Consider the following 21,499-nt stretch of genomic DNA (forward strand, 5'->3'; position numbering starts at 1 on the left):
ATGTCATGGTTTAAGCCCAGCTGTAAATCAGAACCACGCAGCTGCTCTCTCACTTCCCCCTTTCCTCCCCCCCACTCCCGGAGGGATGGGGAGGAGAATTGAAAGAACGTAACTCCCACAGGTTGAGATAAGAGCAGTTCAGTAACTAAGGTATAACACAAATCACTACTGCTACCACCAATAATAATAATGATAAGGGAAATAACAAGGGAAGAGAATACAGTCGCTCACCACCTGCTGACCAATACCCAGCGTGACCCGAGCAGTGATCTAGCCCTTCCGGGTAACTGCCTGCAGTTCTACATCCTGGGCATGACGTGCTGTGGCATGGAATACCCCTTTGGCTGGTTTGGGTCAGGTGTCCTGTCTCTGCTTCCTCCCAGCTTCCCCTTCTCCCTGCAGAACATGAGACTCAGAAAGTCCTTGGTCAGAGTAAACATTACTGAGCAGTAACTAAAAACATCGGTGTTATCAATGCTGTTCCCAGGCCGAAAGTCAAAACCACAGCACTGCACCAGCTGCTAAGAAGGAGAAAAATGACTGCTACTGCTGAACCCAGGACAGCAAACCAGTAAAACATAAGAACAAAGGGTGTACTTCTTAATTCCCCATTAAAATGGGGAGTTTCAGCCAAGGCCAATATTGGCTGGTTAATTCTGCTCAGTTTCATGGCAAGGTGCAGCAGCGCTGCCTGCCACTGGTAAGGTTGTGTCTTCTGTGAAGTTTTATATACATATATATATATAAAATCTCCAAACCAATTTTAGGGGCTTTGGGGAAGGGATGGCTATTTATTTCTCTCTTGTAAAAGCTGACATTTTCTATTAAAGCTCTTTAAACATGGTGAGTGGGTTAGCACTGCACTTGGTGCATTTAATTACTTGAGCTGAAAATAACTGTGCCTTGTAAATTATTGGCTCCAAGTGCTGTGTTTTTGTTGGTTTCACTCAGTATTTGCATAATCACTTTTTGTCATCACTGCTTTTTTTAATTCAAAACCAAACCCCGAACGAACAACTAGCCAAACCTCATGGGGAGATGGACCATGGATGGACTGCACACCCCAGACTGCAGCAGGGAGGACAAGGACACCCAGGAACAGCACCAGGCAAGTGTTCCACACAGACTGAGCTGTCTAATCCTGCTGGGAATGACACTTTTAGTTTGTGGGAGAAAAGACCTGGAGGTGTTTTACCAGGGACTGTAGCGATAGGACAAGGGGTGATGGGTTTAAACTTAAACAGGGGAAGTTCAGGTTAGATTTAAGGAAGAAGTTCTTTACTGTGAGGGTGGTGAGGCACTGGCACAGGTGGCCCAAAGAAGTGGTGAATGCTCCATCCCTGGCAGTGTTCAAGGCCAGGTTGGACAGAGCCTTGGGCAACATGGTCTGGAAACGGTGTCCCTGGCATGGGGGTTGGAACTGGATTATTTTAAGGTCCTTTCCAACCAAACCATTCTGTGATTGTGTGTTTAATTTTTCCCCTGCTTCCTGTTTGCCTGAAGACTTAGCAGTGTTTTGAAATTGTTTTATATGAAATGTTTTATTTCAGATTTACCAAAACTTGACAAATTAATTTGAGGCAGTTACCAGGATAATGCAGAACAACAGAATGTGAATCTCGGCCCAGGCACTGTCCTCTTGAAGGCTCCCTCTAAACTCATACATGTGTTAAAGGGTATCAGAGTAGTTTCAGAAAATCCCAGACTGGTTTGGGTTGAAGGGACCTTAAAGCTCATCCAGTTCCAACCCCCTGCCATGGGCAGGGACACCTCACACTGGACCGGGTTGCTCCTTAAACACGGGCCAGGAATGGGGCAGCCACAGCTTCTCTGGGCACCCTGTGCCAGTGCCTCAGCACCCTCACAGGGAAACCTGCTTTATACCCAAAATTACAATTTGGAGCAGGAAATACTGGTTTTTAATTTAAACCCCCCCCACATAAACAACATAAAAGAAGAATTCCAGCTTATCTCTAAAGCTACCTCTGGAATTTCCATGCAGGGTGAGGTTTAGGTTTGACTTAGGGCAAACCAGAGGTGTTCACAACTGCAGCCACAGCCGGTGCTATCCCAGCCCGGTTTCTCTTCCATCTTTAATGCACACAGCTCATCTGGTCATCTCAGTGCCAAGATAAGACATCTTGCCAACTACTTAAGCAAGCTGATATATTAGACCTGTATTTCTTATGAAGTCTTTATTGTATCTTTCACCCCACCCCCCAAATTCCACCCCATACACCAGTTCAGGTGGCCAGCATCTTGTGCTGATCTACAGTATCTCACAGTAGAGTCTTGGGTCTGATTTCAGGTGTTTTGTCAGAGAAAGACAGAAAAGAGTATAGCAACAGATTAGACTTTTATTGTATTTTCAACCCAAACTCCCAAATGCTCACTCTCAACCAAACAGCTGTAATATTATAAATGAACCTTTATTAAAGACACTTCAATGCCATTTGTTAGACACTTCAATATCTTACATGTTTGTCAATGTACAACATTGTACCAAATTTTTCTAATAAATAAATAACTTTGTACACAAAAGTAATACTTCCTCTTTCACATTGCCTCTTAGAAGCAGCAAATTCACATATTTAGTGGAAGTCAGAAAATTAGGCAGTTAACTTGATTCAGAAACATTACTTTCCAATGTTAATGTGACAAATATGCTTGGTATCTGCAATGGTGATGACATTTCCACCAGCAAAACGAGCTCAGTAAATCATTCCCATCTTTCCCAATCATTCCCAATGTTTGCACCTTGCAAGTGGGCTCCGCAGCGCAGTTTGCCCTCTGGTAAAGGGGAAATGATGCTGGGTTCGTAATTCCCAAACATCCATTTCCTTTGCTTTGAATCAACTTGGCACTCACCATCATCAGCCACCTGCCCCAAAGTGCAAACATGTCAATAGTCAGGGACTGATAAAGACAGGTACCTGGCTGAGTTATGCCTTGCTTCCTCAAGGTCAGGTTCAGCTGGTCCACACTGAATCCACCAGCACAGGCAGAGCTGAAAGTGATGGAACTGAACAGCAATGAAATGTATCTGCCCTTACCTATGATGCTTGTTTTGAGCTTCACCAAACTAGCAGAGGTGGATTTCCACCACTTGGCTTCAGTGGAACTGGTGTTTGAGTTGTTCCTAAGGGAAAAAACAGTAACACCCCCCACTAATAAACCTTCCCCCAAAGTAGTCATCACCAGAGTTAGCAACCTTATGTTAGCAGAACTCAAATTACAAATAACTGGGAGTTCTCCATCCACAGGTACCAACAGAGAGCAGCCTTTCTGTAAGTACAGAGCGTCATCCTGAAGTCAGAAGTGACAAAGATCTGTGTGACCAATGCGGGTAGTTCTTTTTTCCCCCCTATTCACGGACAGACTTAAAAGACCACATAAAAATACTTGGGACACTGCCATTTAACAGAGCCCTTTCAACCATAACTATACAGTTTCCCTTCTGAATGAGTGTATTTCTGAGCAGGCCAGGGCTGCTACACAAGGCAGCCTAATTCATTTGAAGCGGATATTTTCATATAGGGAGTCTGGCTGCGGGTTGGGTTAATGGTGTTCAATGAGAAAATGTAATATTGTGTTGCAGGAAAGAGAAGTATCAGATGAATTAAGGGTACAGCTGTCAGCTCAGGAGCGTGAGTTTAGCTTTGTTGTCAAAACAGCTCTATGGTTTCAAACCCCCTCCAGAACAGATGGATTTCTTTTGGGTGTGAAAATGCATTTACTGGCACAGGCTCTTCCTTCCAAACAGGGCCAAGCTCCATCATTCCATGTACCTTCCAGAGGCAAAGCTGTGTCCAGCTGCAAAGGGAAGTGGCTGTGTTAGGGCTGGAGGTGCCCAGTGTATTAAGGGCAGATGAGAACGCCTCTGCTGCGAGGTGCTTTGAGCAGTGCAGTGCCTGTGACCACCCCACATTTACTCTGTGCGTTACTGCTTTTGTACTGGTGCTCTCCAGTCACAAATGCCTTTGCCTGGTTGTTTTGGGGCTCTGCGCTGTTGGTGGATTATTTAGTGCCTCTTGTGTGGTCTGCTCAAACGTCACAGTTCAAACACTTAATTTCTCTGCTGTTTGGAAAACAAAAATGGAATTTAACTTCTTCCACCACCAGGACTACATCAGGTTGCTATGTAATCCCTCACCACACTTTTTTTTCCCTAGAAACTTCATTTGAAACAGTTGAAAATCTCCATTCTAAATGTAAGTGCAACAAATTTCAGAGGGGAAGGAAATTTGTGCTAAGTTAACCCAATTGATAACGTGACTTAAAGGAACTTCCATTGAAAAGAGGGCAATCCCTTTGGAACAGTTCTGCTTATGCATTTAAGGCACCAGAATTATTTTCTCTCACAAAGTTTTAACAGCAACCTGATAGTGAAAACAATATTGCCAAAATGGTAAATTTTCACTCAGTTTTCCATGCACTAAAGATTAAAATAGCCTCTGTAAAAGATATATATATATATTTATATATATATATTTATATATGAAAACTCTTATGTACAACTGTATCAAATACTTTTCTCTTTACACAATAATCCCTTGCATTTATGTGCTTCATATGCAAGTCAACTTTTGAACACTTCATACTTCTCAGGGAAGTTTTAAACTATGTACAAACAGATGACGCTCGAACAGGAGTTTGTTCCCCATACAAGCTTGTTTCTCATACCTCAGGTGTTTGTTTGCCTCTGACAGGTCATCAGTTCAAGATTTGAGGTAGTAGCCTCTATACTCTGTGCAAAAGAAATATTAAAAAAGGGAAAAATAATAAACTAGTGTGTGTGTTAATCTGTGTCCTCTCAGTCCAGCGCTCTATGGGGTGGCTTCAGCTCAGGATGGGAGTCGCAGGGCTCAGGTGCGTCGCCGTTGGACAGGAGGGGCTGGTTCACTCCTGCTTCGCTCTGCAAATCCAGTAGTGTTGGGGGGATCTCTGGAAGCACGTTCAGTTGCTTTAGTGACCCTCCTGCTGGTGAAGCCCTCACCAAGTTAAGGTTGTTGAGCTCTGAAAGCTTTGCTGCTGCTTGTGAAGAGCCTGTGAAACAAGCCAGGGAAGCAGTGTGGTTAGGTGGTGCTCAGCCTCCAGCACACCCCATAAACCAGCCCTGCCACTGTCATTCCCAAAGAAGCAGTAAATGCTCTATCCCTGGCAGTGTTCAAGGCCAGCTCCGACAGAGCAGTGGCTGACACAGCCTAATGTGAGGTGTCCCTGCCCATGGCGGGGGGATGGAAGTGGATGATCTTAAGGTCCTTTCCAACCCAAACCATTCTATGATTTATGCCCTTGAGCCAGCAAAAATGCAGATGGGAGAAAACAGGGCTCTGCTAAAACCCAGATGGAATTACATTGCACGAGGGGGGAAAGAGACATCCCCAAGGGATCACATACCCTGTTTGTCTGCAAGCAGCGGGCTGGTGGTGCTCACAGGTCTTATTCTATCGTGGTTGCTGGGGTAGAGGGTCCCGTCTGTGTCCATCCTCTTGCCACTGGCAATCCCGTTGCACGGCTGAGGATGAAGAAGGCTGGTGCCTGCACCCCGCTTCCTATTGCGCTCCTTGCTGCTCAGTGCGTTTGGGCAGGTGCTCTCCAGAGTCTTAAGGCTCTCGGAGTAGTACTCGGCCTCCTTGGGGTAAATGTGGACATTGGTGCTGTCTGTGCTGCCGCTGCAGTCCGTGCACACAACGGGCAGCCCATAGCCTGGAAGGGAGAGCAGCAACAAACACATTAAGCAGGTGGAAGCTGTCAGCTCCGAGGCACAGCTTGCAGAAGGGAAGGAAAGGCAGCTCTGTTTAGGCAGTGGGGGAATCTCTCTCACTAATACACACCTTTCTTGGATTTATACAGGGCTAGAAGTACCTGCGTCTATCAGAACTCCAGCTATAACTAAAGGTAGTTCCAATTAATAGATTTGATTTGTTGGGTTTTATTTTACTCCAAAAAAAAAAAATTGTGACTTGCTTTAAAATAAAGTTTTGGGTTTATGTTTTTATTTCCTTTATGTATTTATCTCCCTTTCCAGACTTTCTAAGGGTAGAAACAGAAAGTGGAACTTCCCTGTACCTGCTTTAAAACAGAGTTACCTTTCTTAGTTTGTGCTGCTGCTTTACAGGGATCACTGTCAACTCACGCAGTTATCCTAAGATATGTTATTGCTGTCAGTGGCATTAGCAGATGAACAGAGCTCAAAGCAGGAAGGAGTTTCTAACTGTTGAAAGTTAATTTCCTCAGTGCACTCCACAACTTTCCATTATTAAACTTTACAGTTTCTCCTGGAGAGAAAATGTGCTTCACTGGCTGTTTCCCTCTGGTTATTACAATACAGCATGAGAACAGAAAACACAGTCACAAATAGAACAGTGCAAGTGTAACACCCAAGAAACTGGCAAAGAGCAGAGGCAGGTGTAGTGCCCAAAATAACCTGTAAGTTTTGCGAATGAAAAGCCAAAGCTGAGCTCTGGAGCTGACAGAGCCTTTAGAAAGCATGGAACATTTTAACACCTTCAGCTTGAAAGTGCTCTCACATTTTAGGAATAGCTCAACTCAAAATACCGATCAGCCAGCTGCAAGGAGCAGCAACTGTGAGCTTCAGTCTGCCTCTTTCTGACAGTTCCTCCAATTCAAGCTACCCAAGCTCCATACAGGATCAAAGAGAGCAGGAGAAAAGTAAATTTACTGTGCTCACACCTGAGAACAATCTCTTGTTTTAACGCTGTCTGACTTGGAGGGCTTTCTGATCTGTACAAACACCAAATACCTTTCCAGATTAATGGGGTTTAGTACCTGTCTTATCTGGAACAAGGATTCCATCAGCCATGTCTTCGGTTTTCCAAGTGTCTTTATTATAGCCGATGCACAGCTTTGGCTGTCTGCAACCTACAGCAGGAGCTTCAACATCTGGACACCTTCCAGCATCGGTCTGACACATACCTGTAACAAACGAACCATCTGGCTAAAGATTACAACCATCTGCTCAGTTAAATGACTCTGTTAAGTCTTATTTCTACTGTAAAAGCTGTGAAAGGGGGGGAAAAACAGCACTAGAGATAATAGGTAATTTTAAGGTAACGTTTAACAGAACTAATGCTGTACAGGCTGAGGAGAATCTTTGTTTAGAACACTGAGCTGCTCCTTCCCAACATGCTGCCTTTAACTGCTGTAAAACCCCAACATTTAATTTCTAAGCCTGAAGGCAGGGCCAGGCAATGCTAATGTATTTTCTAGTAGAGCTTAACTAGGAGTAACGCTGGTGCCAAAAAGCTAATCCAAAATTAGCAAAAAAATAAGTCCTTAGGGCCTGAGCGAGCAGTTCCTGAAGCTGCCTGCTTGTAGGGACGCTGTTATTACCGGGAGAGCACAGCTTCGTGCAGTGAGAGATACATCCTCGTTCTGCATAAATGCAGTAGCTGGAGAATTACATTCTGCAGATCTCCCAGATAACCCCTAACAAGCCCAGAAGTACTCTGTACTGCGATTTCTACCTCCTCCCATCAAGTTCAGATGTTACAGAAGGAACAATAGAAGCGGTTCTCACCGTTGCTGTCGACGTGCCCATTGGGCTGTTGGTTATCGACTCTGATGACCGCTTCCTGCCGGTCAGAAAGAGTCCCTTGTGAAGACAAGTAGCTTGGCACGTCAGGAGGCACAATAGTCTCATCTAGAGCAATGGGAGCACAGAAATATCAGTTCCCACTAAGAGATAAAAGCTTCTGTTTTCAAAGGCATGTAAAATCACATTTTAAAGAGGGATCTGGGACCAGATCTGTAACTGGCTTTCTCTGTAGATGCAATGGAAACCAAACTGGCTAAAATACTCCATTCCCCTCAGAAGCCCCACTCCTGGTTTTTCAAAACTTAATAGTGCTGATAAAGCCATTCCGAGTGTTTGCATTTGGCATGGCCAGTACAAGGTAGGTGGAGGTGGAACTGTCTCTTCAGAACAAGTAAATCCTTCCTTTTTACCTTGAAGTTCAGAGTACCTTGTGCAACTCAAGCCCTCTGTTTCCCAAAGTCATGGGTAAAAGACTTGTGGAGAACACTTTGATTCACTTAAGCAGGCAAGTAAGGCTGAGCCCCTTGGCTATCCTTGCTTTCTCCATTTTACATTAGGCAATTTCAGTTTCCCAAGCGAAACTCAATGATGCCAGGCATGAAGCTCTAGATTTTCAGGAATTATGGTTCTTCCATACTTCTGTTCAGAGGCTGCCTCCCATTGAGGGCAGGAGAGTTTATTCTCACTGCAACACCTATGTCAGCACCAAATTATCCCCTCTGAATTATCAGGAGGAAGCAATAAAATGAGAGGGATACCTCTCATCAGCACGGCTAAACAGCTCCTCCAGGCAGCATGGAAAAAGGGATTCCAGCTTCAAAGTCGTCTTCAAGTTTTGAATACAAAGTCTTTGAAAATACAGATTCCCAAGAAGACAGGCAGGTTCCCAGCATATGGACATAATCCAGACTGTCTCAAGAGTTATCATTTATGGCCATGGAAAAATCAATGTAGCAAAGCAATGGCTGAAACCACTGCCAAGTGGAACAGATCTTTATGAAGAGCAAGCCAAGGGCAGAAATGCAGCTCTGAACATGCTTCGACAGCAAGTGAAAGCTGGTTCCAGCTTCCTGAGCCAACAGAACCACCAAGATAAGCCAGTTGCTTTCCCAGTGTGATTGCACAGCTACCTGATCCAGCCTCAGTGGTAAGCCAGACAGCACAAAAGGTCAGAGGAAGCCTTAACAGGAATCTAGAGGTACCTGTGTTGGTGACACTGTATTCTTCACTCTTCTTCCTGGTTTGGTAGATGATGCAAACCCAGACCAGAGATGTCAGCACGATGCTGCACACCACAGCAATGGTGATGATCCCCACAGTGGTGCGGTCCTTCCTACAGCCCAGAGACTGTAGGATGCTCACATGGCTGTGAGCGCGCTCGGTCCCCAGTGTGTTGGACATCTCACAGGTATACTTCCCAGCATCTTCCAAGACAACATTCCTCACGATCAGCAGCTGGTTGCCAGAGGTGAAGTGATGCCTTTCTGTCACAACCAAGGGCTGGTCACCTTTCAGCCAGGTAATGCGGGGAGGTGGGCTCCCTGTGGCTTTGCACTGAAGAGCCACAGTCTCACCTACAGACACCACATGGTCTTCCAGTGGATGAATCAAAGATGGTGTCTCTGCAGGAGAATAAACACAGGCATTAATTCATGGGCACAGTGTAACAACAGGTTTCTTTTAGCAGTACTTAACCTGATGCTCCTGCAGACAAATACAAAGCAACACATGTGCAGCCACGTGCCCAGGAGCATGGCAGCTGTAATCCACAGCATATCTAACAATCACCACTAAGGCCCTTCCATCACCAGTTGGGGTTAGGTATTTTTCATTAGTTAACTACAACATAAAAGAACAAAACAAGGCCAAACTTAAACAGGGCAAGTTCAGGTTGGATATAAGGAAGAAGTTCTTTACTGTGAGGCTGGTGAGGCACTGGAACAGGTTACCCATCCTTGGTAGTGTTCAAGGCCAGGCTGGACAGAGCCTTGGGCAACACGGTCTAGTGTGAGGCATTCCTGACCATGGCAGGGGGTTGGAACTGGATGATCTTAACGTCCTTTCCAACCCAAACTATTCCACGATTCAATGCAGAGCGCTGCCTCTTTACCCCTTTGCTATATCTGCAACTGCTGAAGAGGATGAACATCAATCCCTTCCAGTTCCCACTTCCACACCAGTTGGTCTCCTGGAGCACTGACCCAGTACAGTGAGGGTGGCGTTGGCAAGCACAGAGCCTGCAGAGTTCTGTGCCGTGCAGCTGTAGACACCCATGTCTTCTATCTTCACGTCCGTGATGAAGAAGACGTCGTCGTCAGGCATGACGTGCATGCGGCGCTCGCGGGCCGCGGGGAAGTCCGTGCCCCCATCCTTCTGCCAGGCGATCTGCGGCGTGGGGTGTCCTTCGGCCGCGCACTCCAGCCGGGCCGTGGTCCCCGTGCGGCTCGTGATGTCGTGGGGAGTTTTGATAAATGAGGGCAGCACTGATGGAGAGACACAGGACAAAGGGATGAGCAATTCCGTGGGGAAAACACCTGCTTCTGGGCAACGGTTTTCCTTCTTGGCCGTGATAATTACCAATAGGCAGGAGCTGGTTTTACAGTATAGATCTAAACTGCTGGGGGCTACAGCACATAGCTATCTGCGGTGCCCAAGACCACCACCCCCACCCCCCTCAGGGTCATTAGAGCTGAGATCAAAGCTGATTTTCTTCTGCCATTAACCTGGAAAGAAACCCCATCATCTCTCCTACAAAGAACTTTCAATCACTACAGCCCCTCTTCTTTGTATCCTTTGGTATCTTCATTTTGCCATTTCATTAGGCAAAGACTCTACCAGAACAGCCAAAGAGAAGCAGCTAAAGCCATTAAGAATGTGCTGAAGTGCTTGGCTGGATGGCAGCCATCACAAGCCCAGCATCTGCTCCTCATGTGGCATTTCTCAGCATCCACTGAGATGCAAACAGCTGTGTGAAGGGGTTAAGAGCTCCACACCATCGGGAATGGACCCTCAGGGTGTGAGAGAATTGTAGCAGCTCAGGCTGAGGAATGCAACGAGAAAGCAGCTTCCTACTCACCATTAACAGTGAGTCGGGCCTTGTTGGAGTAGGTAGAGCCAAAGTGGTTGGTGATGATACACTGGTAACGCCCCTCGTGGGCAAAGGTGACGTGGCGGAGGTGCAGGATGGTGGTGTACTCCATCACCTCGCCATCCTTTGCCCGCACGTGGGCAAAGTTCTCGATCTCAGCGTTGTACAGCATCTCGTTGTCTTTCTTCCATGCAAACATCATGGGGGAGCTGCTACTGCTGGCGGCCGAGCAAGTGAATCGGATGTCCTTCCCAAGGACAGCCACTGTTGTCTCGGGCTGGATGATGATCTGTGGCTTGGGGAAGTCATCTGAAAGAACAGAGCACTGTCAAGCATTGACGGTGCAGTCACCATCCCCAGGGGTACTTAAAAGACAGGCAGATGTGGCACTTAGCGACACGGTTTAGTGGCGGACTTGGCAGTGCTGGGTTAACGGTTGGACTCAATGATCGTAAAGGTGTCTTCCAACCCAAACGACTCTGTGATTCCAATCAGCACATACTGTCAAAGCAGAAGCAGCTGTATTTGCCTGTCACCCATCTGGGGTGGAAAGCTTTGCACACTCTGTCTCTGCCCTGAAGATTGTTGGTTTTAGCAAGGTTCCAAGCAGATTCATTTATTAGATTTCTACAAATGGTGTAATTTAATATTTGACTAAAGCTTAATTAAGCAGCCAGGCCTCTGGAAGCAGGAGTACTAGTGCCTGGAGGACTTGGCAGGCGCTGGAGAAGCAAAGCTGTCTTCGCTTTGTGATGTTGCTGTGGCAATGGAGCCTTCACAATCTCTTCTTCCAGATGAACACCACAAGCCTCCCAGACTCGCTCAGACAGAGGCCACCTAAGCAGAGCCCTGCCATTCTGGGATCAAGAGGGATACGGGACAACACCTGGAACAAAGCTTCTGCTCCATGTTCAATGCCAGTCATGCATTCCACTTGGTGTTTTCAAAGGCTCAGTTTTCCTTCATCAAACAGCCATGTGCAGCTCCACCCAGGATCCACCCTGGTTGGCTCCACAGCACACACAGGGTATGGCTCACCAAACCTGGCCTTTATATTCCCCAAAAGCTGGATGCATGAGCAGCAGCACTGTGGCCTCCTCTGATCACTTACACTTCTTTATGAGAGAGGTAGCAGAGGTTTGTGTGTGCTGGGTATTAACTAAAACTGCTTTGGAACCACAGCTCAGGTGCAGAGCCAACTGCAGTGTTTGGGTGGGAGAACAGAAGTAGGTGCTGGTTAGAACTAAAACCAACCATAGGAGAAAAGAAGATTATAATGTCAGCTGTTAGGTTCATGTTAATGCTTTACTGGTCCAAAAAGGAGCTATGATGGAGAGATTCTCCTCCACTTTTTCTAGCCCTTTGTTATCTCCAACAAGGAGAAAATACGAGTGCAGAACACAAAGCCACAGAAGCAGCTCAGAACACTGCAGAGTGCAAAAGTTACAGCTGCAGTCTTGGTAGTATCACACCAAGGGAAACCTCTGTGCAGCTCCATCTGGAACTGGAACAAGCATTAGTCCCTTTTGATTGAATACTCCGGGAGCGCTGTAAGGAATACCCTGATGCAAGCAATGGGCTGTGTGGTTTTGGTGGGAAATAAGTTGTAGCCAATGACAAATTTCTAAAGTGCAGGCTTGGGCTTGCTTTGATCCCAAGGAATAACAAACCAAAACAGAATCCCTCCCGGAATAACACACCAGTAGGCAAAGAAAATGCTTCCCAAGCGAGTCCTACCCCTGGTACAACCTCAGAACACAGAGGCAGCACTTACCACACACAAAACTTTCTGGCAGGATGGCAAAAATGCTCTTGCTTTTCAGTGACTCAGGATGGGCGCAGGTGGCCACCACAAAGGATTGCAGCTCCTTCTCCACTAACCACTGGGGCAACCATTTCAGCTGGCAATCGCAGAGGAAGCTGTCGCTGTTTATGTGGCTGCAGGGGAACAGAACCAACACAAGCCTGCTGTGAGTCCTCACAGCCTTTTCATGTTAAGACACATTCCTCCCTCCCCTCCCAGCATGGGTGGAAGGAAGAAAAGGACTGGAGGGTTGTCCTCGAGGCACTAATGATGTTAAATGCACACCACATTTAAACAGCATTTCATCTCCGCACGGAGCATCCCATTCCTGCTCTCCAGTGACACTCCCTAGTGCCTTATATTTATTAATCAATTTCCAGAGCGATCCCCAGGAACAGATGAGCAATGCCAGCCCCAGCTGAAGTGAGAGAAACTAAGGCAGGTCATCTACAAAGGAGACACGCAGCAGAGGCACAAGTCAACAGTACTGCTCCCACTTCTCCTACCTAATTACCGCTCATGCTCCTTCTCCACCTCTGAGGTTTGAGCATACTTGGTGAGGACTGAATTCAGGACGTGGTTACTGAACAGTCATACTGAACACAGCAGGATATTAAGAGCACAGTAGAATCCCAGCACTGCGCTGTTAAGAAGATGCAAGTCTCCGATTTGTCTATCCGATAACCTCAGGAAATCCTGTAGTCTGAAACTAGCCAGGAAAGGGGAAAGAACTGGACTGGAGAGAGAGGGAACGAGGGAACACAGGGATGTGATTCTCCAAAGTTGTTCACTTTGCTCTTCTACAAAGGTGTACAAGGTGTACAGATGGCATAAACATGATGGCATAAACACTGCTCATAGCTGGGAAAGCTCAGAGAGACCCTTAGTATTTAAGACACCAGTACAATGCATTCTGCATGTATATGCCCATATCTGACACCCTCTCCATGGTATAAAGGTTCCTTCACAATATGTGAGATCCCACAAGTTCTTCTCTAGTAAGATTAATCTTTCACCTCAATTTTGCTTCAAGAGCCACTGCAAAAGATAAGGTGGTTAAACAAACACTGGACATGCAATGTTTGTCTTATTCATTCCCAAGTCACTGGTATTAAATGTCACTGCTAATAGCGACCATCAGATTCCCATTTCCAACATCAGGAAGAAGAATCTGAACCTGCCCAAATACCAAATCAGTGATTTCTTGTTCCACAGCCACTGCACTACTCCAGTGTAGCAATGCACTCATGGTGGATTAAATATTTATGGAGAAGAAGAGAATAGGAAACCAGGCAAGACAGGGAACAGTGTCTGATAACAGTGCAGAGCCCCGGCCTGGAGCCTGGAGCGCAAGCAGCAGCTCTGATAACACATCCGTATTTTTACACCAGAAGGCTGGATGACAAGTGCATCCAGTTCAAATGGTGCTTATCACTGAAATGTCAGTGCTGGCTGTGAACCCTAAACACAGGTACAGCAAAGGAGCAGAGGGGCCACTGGGAACTAAATCAGTGGCAGTGTGAGAAGGAGAGATGGCCAACAGGACCAGGGCCGGACTTCCTGAGCGGAGATGAATAATTGCACAGACGCAAACATGCTGGAAGAACCTGTTCAATGATCTGATTTCACTCACTATTAAATGTAAGATGTTCCCGTGACATCTATCTACTCGTGTGTAAAAATACCCTGCAAAGTGGCTAACTCCCCAGTGGAAACAACGTGCTACTTCTCACGTCCAGGGCAAGAAGGATCCTTGCACGTTAATGGTGTGCACAGTGCAGTTACTTACAGCTGCCGCAGGCTCTTCATCTTGGCAAAGGCATCTGCTTGAATGGAGCGGATGGCATTATCCCCGAGGTTCCTGCACGACACAACCAAAGGCAGTGTGAACAAAAGGGGTGCTATGCTTATAGCAAAGGCTCTCCAGATTTAAGCAATGACTCCAGCACCAAGTAATTTAGCAGCTCTCTTAAGGCCATATGCACTTGTAGTTCATAGAAATGGTTTTCCACAAAACACTTCAATATTGAGTATTGCTGAACAATAGACAACCAACAAAAATGATGGGAATGAATCACTAAGTCATTCCATACTCCAGCTTCTCACTACACTTCCTCAGCCTCAGCTACCTCCATCTTCCACAGCTCAGAAATTCCTCAGGCCCCTCGATAACCAAAGATAGTCAGGAATGTCGTATTCCAGGCTAGACCTTCAGCAAACATAAAGAAAGCAAATACTTGCACTAAACGGCATCTGAAAAGTTATTTGAAAGTGACATTTCTGCTGTGTCTGAAAACCACTGCAATGTTTCCAAAAGAAGGTGTTCTTAAAGGCTTCCCTCACAACCACTGCTGACTGAAAAACTCACTTGTCTTCTGAAAAAGGACAGTGTCAGATTTAGGGCTCAAGTGCAGGACAGACAAGCATTGCTTGCAGAGGAAATCTCAGTAGAGTATTAAAGTAAGGGAACCTTTTACCTGGGAATGTATCCCCCAAGCCAGGCAGCCCTAACCCTTCAGTATGCTCTCAATGGTCATCACATTTCATACCATCAACAGCCAATAAAACATCTAGAGCAATATCACATATACTTTAACTTGGCTTCATTCAGAAAGGAGATTATCCCTGAATTACTGCTGGAGTCATCAGCCTTGGGACACAGGAAAGAAATGACATCCTGGTAGCCAAAATGTGCTTCCTGCAAATCACCGTAATGCAGTTGTGCTGAATGGGAACGTTCAGTGCCTGCACCATAAACAGTCATGTGCGAGAAGTGTCACTGCCAGAGAGCCTAGGGTCAGGAGGGAGTCGGGGCAATGGAGGAGAAGAGGGCTACATCTGCAATTGAGTCTTTTCAGTGCTAACAGCCTACAATGCGCAAGTCAGGGGGATATTTATCCAGGAACAAATCACAAAATTAAGAGCACGCAGATTTGCCATATGTTCTGTAACTTTGTTCCTGGCACAAAAAAAGGCCAAAGTTGAGGCAGACTTATAATGAGAAGGAAGCAGGTGGCCCCCACAAATGGACTGGCTTCTCAGTTTACAAAGACACTATTAAATTGCTAGCAGATCTCTCAAGCAGCTCCTTTTGGCAGACCCCCCTTTCCCAAGCTCTGCGGCATGGTGGGTTACTCACAGGTGCTCCAGGGCCTCCAACCCTGAGAACGCTTTCTTGGCCACGGACTTGATCTTGTTTCCAAACAGAGTTCTGCAGTTTCCAAACATCCAGTGCCAGATAAACAGAAAGAAAATTGGGGGGGGGGGGGGGGGGGGGGGGGGGGCAGAAAAAGAGAAGGGACACAATTAGTGGGGCTTTATCGGATATATGCCCTCAGTGTAAATCCCGGGAAATCTGAACTGCGTAGGGATTAAGAGGGCTGAAGTACACTCGCTTTCCCGCGCCTGAAATTAAACCCTTTTATCTGTATTTGAATTTAATAGTGATGACAGCACAAAAGGGAATGTGCCATATCATGTAAAAAGGCAGGTTTGCTCCAGTGCTTGGAAACCAGCTTGCTGAGTAACAGAAGGTCCCCTCTATTCTTCGGAGGCTGGCTGCGGACAGGATGAAGTGCAATGACAGTTTAACAAGGTTTTGGTCTCTCCCTGCAACACTTTTCATTTCTAACTTCTTCCCAGATAGTAAAAGAGTGGTAATTTATTCACTGCTGCTTGGCCTGAACGGACATCACACACCAGGGCTGAGGGCTGGCTCTTGGCTGCATGTTTACACAGCAGCTCACTGAAATGACTGCTGACTTCCTTCCTTGGCTTATTATAAATACAATACCAGAGTAATAGAATCATAGAATGGCTTGGGTTGGAAAGGACCTTAAGATCATCAAGATCCAACCCCCTGCCATGGGCAGAGACACCTCACACTAGACCATGTCACCCAAAGCTCTGTCCAGCCTGGCCTTGAACACCGCCAGGGACGGAGCATTCACCACTTCTTTGGGCAACCCATTCCAGTGCTTCACCACCCTCACAGTAAAGAACTTCTTCCTTATATCTGACCTGATAATACAATATATACAATGATATATACAATAATACAATAAATAATAGCCAAGTGGAAGCCAGAAAGAAGAAAAGTTACTGTACAGAGCTGCAGAGCGTGCTTGCTTGCATCTATGACCAGGGAGCATTCCTCTGAATCAGCACAGTGCTACGCAGCAGCACGAGCGGACTTATCAGCAGGCAAAAGCCAGCTGGAACCATCACAGGCAGCTGCTATCTGCAGAGTAACAGCTCTCTATAAATATTGACCAGTGGTGATTGGCCAAGGGCAGGGGACCCGTGCAAAATGGACAGTGTCCTCACCTGCTTTAATAAAACATCAACCAATGTCATCAATCAGGACATGCTTTTTCTCTAAGGTTTGGCTTTCAGGTGCATGCTTTTATCATCCACATGGTGTCCAGTGCAAGTCACTGCTAACACCTCAGGTTAAAACCTGCACATCTGGTGCTGCATTTGATTTGAGCTTTCCTTCAAAACTTTTCCTTCAATATAGAGTGCAACCTACATCCGCAACCCTAAAAGGCTCTAAAACTATGATGGTGCCTCCACTTGCTACTGGCTGGGATACAAGATGAAGCATGTGCAGCCCTTACATGAGCAAATACGTTTGCAGGAGCTTGTTGGGGCTTTCCACAAAGCACCCTCCAATGTCAGGGTAATTTGGTGTCTCAACACTGGCACCCAGAAAGCCCAAATTCTGTGTGGATGAAGCAGTGGATGCCACAATGGGTAGAAAGGAAAACTAGGGCTTATCACACCATAGGACAGTGAGGACTGAGACTGTTTCAGTCCTTGCAGTCCTGTCTGTCCTTGCAGCCTCTTGCCTCTGGAGGGAATTTGGGTGCCTGCCACTGGGCATCACTATGACCCTGAGCAGGTCCTCACAAAACCAATCACACTGATGATGGTATCATCAGATGAGCCACCACTCTAATGACTGAGTAGACAGAAAACTCCCATCTCCACACAAAAGGTCTATAGCCCCAGAATCACTAATGTTGTACATCTAGAGCAAAACACAACCAAAAGCTTTGGCTTCAGCCAAAGCCATGTCCCAGCCTCTATGGTGAGGCACACTTGAAGCTCTCTCCTACAGGCAGAATCCTATTTACTGCATCAGAGTGTTTGGCTTTTTGGTTCGGATGAAATATCCTAAGCACCAAAAGGCTGTATGTAATCATGTGTGTACCATCATTTGCTAAAAAATGATGTAGTATTAATGAAGGCTTTGAAATATCCATTAAAATGATTAATATAGTAAATAATTTACTATATGCAAACGCTGGGTGGTGCCTGCATCCATACACACTAATTTCTGGAGCCATATTCCTAAATGAGGGTTTTGTGCTGAGCCTGGGTTTGGTAACTGGGGATTTCTATTTCTTGTTTACGGTGGGTTCCTGAGTTTGAAAATCAGAGATACCAATTATATCTGTCCATTTATCCATGCAGAGATAAGCAGGATGTCTGCGGATGTGACTACACAATGTATACACCACTTGTATACAAGGTGCGTACAGTTTGATGGCTCCATGCATGAGAAATACACAAGACACTGTTAACAAAGCCATGCCCCAGCGAACTCATTAAAATCATGACACCTTTCAAATTTCAACTAACCACTTCTCCCACTCTGGAATGGTTTGAACCCAGCGGCCCCCTTCAAAGGGCTGTGGCTGGCTGGAATGCAAAGGCAGTGGTATGCAGCTCCACAATTAGCCTGCTGCAGCCCAGGAACGCTCCTCTGCTGTGGGCAGAGCTGGGCACAAGCCTGCTCTCCCAGTGACTGCATAAGTGTAATTACACGCTAGGCACGCAGCAGTTCATTAGAAAGCAGCATTTTCTCCTCCAGCCAGTTTTGCACCTGCAGGAAGAGCTCAGGCACTGAGTAAGCCATCAACAAACCGGCTACATTTAGCAGCTTGAAGCATTAGGGAACCTGTCCTTCCCTGGCGATTCCACTGCTGCTTTTTCTGCTTCGGTGCCTCCCAACTCCCTCTTTCTTGAAGCAACATTTTAATTTAGCTGTGCTCTCCATCCCGGGGAGCTTCATATATAATGCAGGGAAGGCTGAAGTGACCGGCCTCCCCACCTCTCAGTTTAACACCTTCATTTCAGCCAACAGCCCTCTCTGCACTAAATCCTTTCAGAGGCTAATCTGTGCCATATCAAAGGGGAACGGCTTTTAAGGCAATCTCCACAGAGCTGAGGTGATTATTAATTCATTGGAAGGTCTCCTCTGAAGTGCCCATTTATTTTCTCTGTGCTAATGCTAATGCTAAAGGTGGCTGACAGTTTAAACAGGGGCCCTAAATCACACAGTGAAATGTTTGCTGTAAAGGCTGGTATTTACCAGCAAGAAGGATATTCACTTCAGCCTTAAGAGTTTGGGATTTACATGCAGATGAGCTAAACTAGACCTGAGCAGATCCCTTCAAAAGTGACTACTCTCAAGTGTCCCCAAAACTCAAGTGTCCCCAGAACACCTCAAGAAATACAATGAAGTAATTCTCGTATTCTAAGGGTTTTTCTAGCCTTACACTCTGCCTGATAATGAACAATCCCAGCACCCTGTCTGGCCCACAGCAGGTTTGCTGTGTTAGATAATCAAACCAACTAAATGATCTTAAGGTCCTTTCCAGCCCTAACTATTCTATGATTCACTCCTGTCTGCTCAAGACCAACCTGATCCACACGCTCTTCCAAGCTATGAAATCTGCTGCTACCGCCCCCACAAACCATGTCCTTCCCTGTGCCCAGCCAGACTCGGGACTGACTGAACATGTATGTGCAACGAAGGACAGGAAACATGAATAAAGATGCAAACCCAACTTCTTTAGACTTGATCAAGCCCTTAGTGCATCCTTTGCTACCAGCAGAGAAAACCTGCCCTCTCTGGAGCTGTACCTTGTTCCAGATGACAAACATTGATCATATCAAGCCACGGCTGTTTCACTGGGGAGCTCCAGCTTCTGCCCAGAGCTCCAAGCACACAACCTGCACAACCCCGTGGCTGCCCCTGCTCCTTTCCTTCCTCCTCCTGCTCCTTGCAGTACCTCCTGGCCCCTGCCTGACCCCCGCAACAGCTCATCAGTGCTCACTGCTCAGGGTTGCTGAGTCAATCCTTTTGCTGAGCTCTTTCCCCCAGTGTTCTCTCCTCTGGCTTTTTCACCTCTCCCCTATTATCTGCACCAGCATTTCTAACACATCTCAGTGGCTTGGGATCGCCACTTTTGCTCCCATGTCAGTGCCACATTGAAGGGATGCCCTACAGTGCACGTCCCACCAGGAGAGCTCTGTCTATCTGCTCCTTTCTTCTACCTTCTTTCCTTGCCAAATCAGCACTACAGGCTCACAATCTTATAGCCTGCAAATCCCTCTGGGAGCCTGTGCTCCCACTACCCTTCTAGCTACTCACATGGCTTCACTGCCTTCTTCAAACCAGAAACTTCAGCAACAGTCGCCAAGGATTCTCCTACCCAACACATCTGCTCCTCTGCCTTTTTTCCAGCAACTCGTGGGAAGATTTCCCAACTCCACGTGCACAGCAATTCCTACTGGCCTCTTGCTCTCCCACAATTCTTTTACTTCCTTGCCTGACTCTCCATGCCCAAAGTCCTCTGCCTTCTGCCTCACTTGCAGCTACAACTTAGCTCCCCTCTCCTTGGATCCAGGCACTCCCCTCAGCAATGATCAAATGCCACCTATGTCTGTGACTCCAAATTCCCCAGGAATTCTGGCCTGGCTCTTCCCACTCCCCCAGGAGTCTCTAATGAGAGCATGACAATATACCGCCTGCCAGGATTCATTCTAGCCATCTGCTATCCATCGAGGTACTTTTACTGCACCTCTGGCTGTGCCATCTCGGCATCAGAGACAGCGTGATAGGGGGGTGCTGAGAACTTAAACAAAAGCAAGAGGTAATGATTAGAGACTCTTGATTTGTCACAAGCCATCAGAGACTTCTCTGACAGGGCTGATTTACAGAGCTGATTTCAAATGGAACACGAACAAGTACAGAGCAATGTGAAAATACTTGCGAAAGCCAAGCGAGCTATAAACATTTGCAAGGCGCATGCTTGCCTTAGGTTTCTTTTTATCTCTATAAGAGCCTGTGCCCCATGGTGCCTTTTATTGTCGCTGCACATGGAAGCAAGCCCAAAAGATCACTCTCAGAGTATCCCACAGAAACGAATCCTGTTTCAATCCTCTGTTGTAACAGGAAGTGGGGTGATTTTTCTCTTCTGTTTATTGTTACTTGCTGCATCAATCAGTGCTTCGCTGAAGACTGCGAGGGGTCTTTTCTGTTGCTGTTTAGTTTTAGAAGGAACAGTTGTGCTGAATCTGACAGATGAAAACAACTTAAGATTCTCTCTCCTGTGTCTCTGAACTACAGTATGTGGCACTGGCTGTTCACTGCTTTAAAAGGACTATAATGGCTTCGTATCTGGTTAGAAACACAAGTGCTTGATAACCACATCTGCACTCTTGCAGAGAGCCTGCAAAATTACTACAGCTCAGATTTTCTGATGGGTTTTATCTTGTTCCAAAGGGATGAGGGCTGCATCGGAGGGGAGAGGCCCACACACAACACAACTGCTTTGCACAACTTCAAACCCAGGGATACTCACAGCTTGCTCAGGTTTTCTAGGCCTGTAAAGGCTCCGTTGGTATCTTCTATTGTGCCCGAGATGTCGTTGTGGTCCAGTTCCCTGGGGAGAGGACAAGAGAGATCTCATCATCAATGTCTCAGTCCTAGGCTCACCAGTTAAAACAAAAGGAAGAAAGATTGAGAATGCTACAACAAAGAGCTTCCCTTTTCCTCCTGTCAGTTACGAGAAAAAGCAGAGTCCTGCAGTAAAGCAGCACTAACCACTTGTCCTGCACTGATCCATGCTGAGGTGGTGCATTCCAAAGAGAGTTTTGGCTTTTTCCTAGCTAAACCCCTGTTTTCTAAGACAGCAGCAGTGGCACATAGCTGCTTTTTAACAAGTAGGGTTCAGTTCTTTTCTGAGTCTGT

The 21,499-nt window shown here is 46.4% G+C and overlaps 1 protein-coding gene across 5 annotated transcripts in view; it reads right to left on the reverse strand.

Moving 5' to 3' along the window:
- Positions 1-2,337: 2,337 nt before the first annotated feature.
- The window catches only part of LRIG1 (leucine rich repeats and immunoglobulin like domains 1), a 90,813-nt gene continuing 71,651 nt past the window's right edge, over positions 2,338-21,499 (reverse strand). For 3 of the 5 annotated variants that reach the window (XM_057422925.1, XM_057422926.1, XM_057422923.1), the window contains exons 9-19: positions 21,111-21,191; positions 15,593-15,664; positions 14,243-14,314; positions 12,424-12,587; positions 10,638-10,958; positions 9,763-10,044; positions 8,764-9,183; positions 7,544-7,666; positions 6,793-6,939; positions 5,401-5,709; positions 2,338-5,046 (exon numbers count right to left, since the gene is read on the reverse strand). In XM_057422925.1, coding sequence (XP_057278908.1) covers positions 4,814-5,046; positions 5,401-5,709; positions 6,793-6,939; positions 7,544-7,666; positions 8,764-9,183; positions 9,763-10,044; positions 10,638-10,958; positions 12,424-12,587; positions 14,243-14,314; positions 15,593-15,664; positions 21,111-21,191 — 2,224 coding nt within the window. In that variant the 3' untranslated portion in view covers positions 2,338-4,813. The remainder of the gene's footprint in view (positions 5,047-5,400; positions 5,710-6,792; positions 6,940-7,543; positions 7,667-8,763; positions 9,184-9,762; positions 10,045-10,637; positions 10,959-12,423; positions 12,588-14,242; positions 14,315-15,592; positions 15,665-21,110; positions 21,192-21,499) is intronic. The other 2 variants (XM_057422922.1, XM_057422924.1) reach the window with 2 other exon arrangements.

Source organism: Pezoporus wallicus, unplaced genomic scaffold (assembly GCF_028554395.1).
Source record: "Pezoporus wallicus isolate ANWC-B61680 ecotype Strahan unplaced genomic scaffold, APGP_CSIRO_Pwel_v1 contig_7073, whole genome shotgun sequence".
Lineage (NCBI taxonomy): Eukaryota > Metazoa > Chordata > Aves > Psittaciformes > Psittacidae > Pezoporus > Pezoporus wallicus.